Source organism: Chrysochloris asiatica, unplaced genomic scaffold (genome assembly GCF_000296735.1).
Source record: "Chrysochloris asiatica unplaced genomic scaffold, ChrAsi1.0 scaffold00135, whole genome shotgun sequence".
Taxonomy (NCBI): Eukaryota; Metazoa; Chordata; class Mammalia; order Afrosoricida; family Chrysochloridae; genus Chrysochloris; species Chrysochloris asiatica.
Window position 1 is genome coordinate 520,754 of NW_006408653.1, and position 4,489 is coordinate 525,242.

The following is a 4,489-nucleotide window of genomic DNA, read 5'->3' on the forward strand; positions in this document are numbered from 1 at the left end:
CCCTCTTCTTTTTACTTCTGTTTGAGCTCTGATCATCCAGTCATTAAAGCCAGGTCAAGTGAGTATTATCTGCAAGTGTGGGTTTTCTTACCAATGATTATATTTTATGTCATCGATATTCATGAAATATTGAAGGAAAGGCAGTATGAATTAAGCTTGAGTCTTTATTTAAAGCCCTGGAGATATTTCTTTGTCAGCAAAGAATACACACTGTCTCAGAACCAGCCTGCTAAATTGTCCTGATTTACCTTTCAATTTCAGTGCATTAGGAATATTCACACAGATAAACTTCTAATAAATTTCAGTTTATTAGAAAAAGCAGAGACCTTAGAGTCAAACTAAATGCTATCCAGTCTCAGTTCTGCCACTTGCTGTTAGCCTCCTTAAGTCCCTTTGCTTCTCTGACTCCCCATTTCTCACCTGTAGGAGAAATGCCACATCTGTCTCATAGCATTGTCATCTGCAACTCATGGTAAGCCCATGTGTGTCAGAGTAGAACTGTTCTCCATAGGGTTGATGTTTCAGAAGCAGACCAACAGGAATTTGTTCCAAGGCATCTTTTGGTGGACTCCAGCCTTCATTCTTTTGGTGAGTAGTTGAGTCCATAAATCATTTGCAACAGCCAGGGACTCCCAAGCATTGGTAGCTGTTTAATTATTATCATTGGACATTGATTTTGCCTTGTCTTGTCATTCTCCAGGAAATATTCTCCTAAATGGCAGAGACTCTCCTAGTCAGAAGAGAGTCCTGAAAGGGAGACAGTGCAGGACATAGCAGTTGATTTCCCCCACCTTCTAGATGAGAGCAGTGAGGGGCGTGGCCTATGTGTCCTGCTTGGTCATTAGAGTTCCCTTTGCATGGGAGTAGAATCCTTGGGTGGTGCAAACAGTTAAGCACTCAGCGTAGTGGTTACGAATCGGGCTGCGAACCACAAGGTCAGCAGTTTGAAACTATCAGCTGTTCCGCGGGAGAAAGATGAGGCGTTCTGCTCCCGTAAAGATATACAGCCTCGGAAACCCTGTACACGGTTGCTATGAGTTGGAACCGAATCCACAGCACATAAAAACAACAACAACTATTCAAAAGAATGGCATTCAAACCCACTAGAGATGTCTTGGAAAACAGACCTGATCATCTGTTTCTGAAAAAGCCACAGGTTTGAAAATTCTGTTCTACACAGAATTGACTTGACAGTAACTGACATAGTTTGGAGAGGGTTTCTTACTCCATGTTTAAATGGTAGCTTTCCATCCTTTTCTGTCTATGCAAGAACATAGATATCTAGCATTTGGCTTCTCTACAATCAATTTGAGTGTTTATGTGTATCCCTCACAAGCAGGCTTCAGAGCATGAATCATTTCCTGCACAGTACAGACATCTGGCAGGCTGGAAGGCCAACGCTGAAGGGGTGGGAACTGTCCCTCAAGAAACTTACGGCTTCTGCAGCATCTTTGTAGTCACAGTCCTGCCAGATTTTGCCACTGTCAACAGGACAGTCACCCTCCTTGACTTCATATTTGAAGGAATAAAATATGCCAGAGGCATCCTGAAAAAACAAACAACCAAACGTATCTTTATTTATCCAACTGACCCAAAAGAATGTAATTGAAGTGGTATCTGGTGTTGTTATAAGTATTTGATCTTAAATTGATTCAATGATGTCAGGCCAAGGGTTCATTAAAAGTATTGAAAGTTGTATTCCTTGCGAAAAAACATTCACAATATTTTGACAAATATATATTTTAAAGGTTACAAAGCAGTAACCACAGTATTAACCCACTTAAAAACAACAACAACAACAACCAAAATGCCAACAGATACATATAATATGTAAAAACATCTGGAAGGGTATATAGCAATCTGTTAGGTGTTTGGATTACAACAGACTTCCCCTTTCTTCTTTAAACAAATCTTCTTGTGTAGTCTTTTAAACAAACAGTATATTCCTTTCCTCCTCTTATTTGAAGTTTGTTAGTTAAAGATATATTACCTTTCCAATTAGAAAATAAAATGGTAAGAGTTCCTTTTTTAATTTTGAGGAAAAAAAAGTGAATTTGTCTCTGAATGATGGGCTTAATGAAAGGATTGTAATAAAAGTATTTGTTTCTTATTTTATTTTTTCCTTGGAGGTCATGAAATAGTAACTATAAGTTTTAAAGTGCTATTGTCCTAATTTAGAAGGTGAGCTTTCAGATGCAAACTCCTGCCTGACAAATCTGCAGCAACAAGGAACCTGAGAGGCCAGGATGTCCAGTCTCTCCTTTTGCTGATGAGAGAAAGGAGGTCCCAGGAGCAGGCAGGATGGCTCAGGAGTGCCAGCCCCAGCTCCCTGAGTTCCTACTCCCAGGGCTGCACTCTCTCTGAGTCACACTGTTTGAATCTGGGAGATAACAGACAGTCTCTGAGGTTCCTTCCAGGTCTCAGATTTTGAATCTTTCAGTGTATAAAACAATAGGAGGAGTGGCCTGGACTGTGCCCACAGGGAGAAGTAAGGATAAAGAAGAGATTACATGGACATTTTAGAGAAAAACATCACGTTTGCCACAAAAATCAATAGCTGAAGACAAAATTAACAAACTGTCACATAAGAGCCCCCCAAAGGCTAGAGGGTCATGTTAGTCTTGTCTAGGATTTAGGAATTTAGCTCTCCTCACCTGAATACACTAGACTGTGAAACAAAATGGAAACATTTTACTTTCAGGAAAAAATTAATAAAACACATCCACTGTGCCTTCTTTTTATCCTCTAGTTGTGAAATGGTTGGATCCCCTTCCCCTCCATCTAGCCCCAACCTCATCCCCCACAGAGTAACCACTGAAGAAACGAGCTTTACTATTCCAGACACATAACTCTTTACCATGAAATTCATTCAAACACTTGAAAGATTTGTATTTCTTTGACCTCTCACATCCTGCCAGAATCATTGCATGTGCATCATTGCAGTGCTAAGGAAATGCTAAAAATGAACTAAGTCATTGCTGTTAAATTTGATGCCTTCAACTGTGAAATTTCATTTCTGAGACCTTTTAGATCCTCAGGAGCCTCTCCCCACCGGAGGGTGGAGGCCTTTATTTGTATCTTAGATCAAGCCCAGGGGCTCAGATACTACTCTGGTTGCAGCTTGAGTTCCTGAATCTCCTTTTCTGCTTGTTGTTGTTAAGTGCTGTCGAGTCAGTTTTTACTCATAGCCACACTGTATAGGGTTTCCAACTGAGTCCTGATGTAGCACTGCGAGTTAATGTGCAGGACTGCAAAGTCAATTTGAACAGCAAGGTCGACAGTTCAAGTTCACCAGCTGCTACTCAGAAACCTTATACAGGGTTGCTATGAGTCAGAACTGATTTGATGGTACTTAACAACAACAACATATGGTTCCCAAAGAGTATTGGTGAGTTTGAACCACCAACCTTGTGGTTAGCAGTCCAGTGTTTAGCCTGCAGCTCCACACCAGAACTCCTTTTCATTCCATTTACCTTTGATTCATTATTCCCGAGGAGGGTTCCTCTTTGGTCATTCAGATAGCCAGCTTTAGTGGCCCCAAGACTGCCTTCACAACCCGAGTTTTGCCTTTTCCGAGATGTAAGCCTTGAGGCAGCATAATCCCAAATGACCTCAAAGTCAAACACAGTTCACTCACCATCATGGTGATCTGGGTTATGCGATACAATATAAACTGGTTGTCACTTTGATTCTGTTTGTTGTACTTCCTCAGAGCAGTATCCACAGCGTTAAAAACTTCGTCATTGTTGCAGTCAATTTCCTGTGAGAAAGGTTCCTGGGTCAAACTTAGGAGCAGCCTGGAACAGAGGAAAAAGATGGTGATTAGTTTCATGGTATCACTGTCTTCCCTTTAGTTGTTAAAGGATGCTTAGAGTTGTCTCAAATGTCTTCTTGAACCCTCTTCTGTCTCTGCCTCCACACTCTGGAGATCTGCCACACACTTTTTGCCCTATTTCAAAAGGACAAATGATACTGCTGGGTTAGCCAAACAGATTTCAGGCTGGAAAATTACAACACTGGGGTGTATGACCCACTTGTTTACATTCTAAAAGTACAGCGGAAGAGCATAAGCCCTTTTCCACGTGATTGCACAGTGTGTGTTACTGAGCAGACCAGATCAATATAAGGAAGAGAGAAAAATCACTCACGAGCTCATAACTTTAGGATTTTCCCAAAGCCATTTAAAAAAGATCACTGCATGTCACAACAATGCGACAAGGTGCTGGTAAATACCTTTCACATAGAATTTCCTTGCAGGAGGTTTGCATGGAAACAGGGGGGTATCAATCCTACTGCCTGGGGAAGCCTATGTACAGAAGCACCAAGTGAGTGCTGGGAGCCTCACACTAAGACAATGCTGTGACTTAAAATAAAAAATGGGCATCCTGTCTGGTGTCTGGACCATCCAGCCGCTTTCTGCTTGTCCATGTTCATTCTGTAAAGGAAAAGACTCTGCAAAGTTAAGAAGTCAGAGGAGAAGCACAGATGA

At 41.3% G+C, this 4,489-nt stretch overlaps 1 protein-coding gene across 2 annotated transcripts in view; it reads right to left on the reverse strand.

Annotated features, from left to right (window-relative positions):
- Positions 1-3,832, reverse strand: part of KNG1 (kininogen 1) — a 28,237-nt gene extending 24,405 nt beyond the window's left edge. For both annotated transcript variants that reach the window (XM_006869743.1, XM_006869742.1), the window contains exons 1-2: positions 3,638-3,832; positions 1,436-1,546 (exon numbers count right to left, since the gene is read on the reverse strand). In XM_006869743.1, the coding sequence (XP_006869805.1) occupies positions 1,436-1,546; positions 3,638-3,832 (306 nt within the window). The remainder of the gene's footprint in view (positions 1-1,435; positions 1,547-3,637) is intronic.
- Between the last annotated feature and the right edge of the window lie 657 nt (positions 3,833-4,489).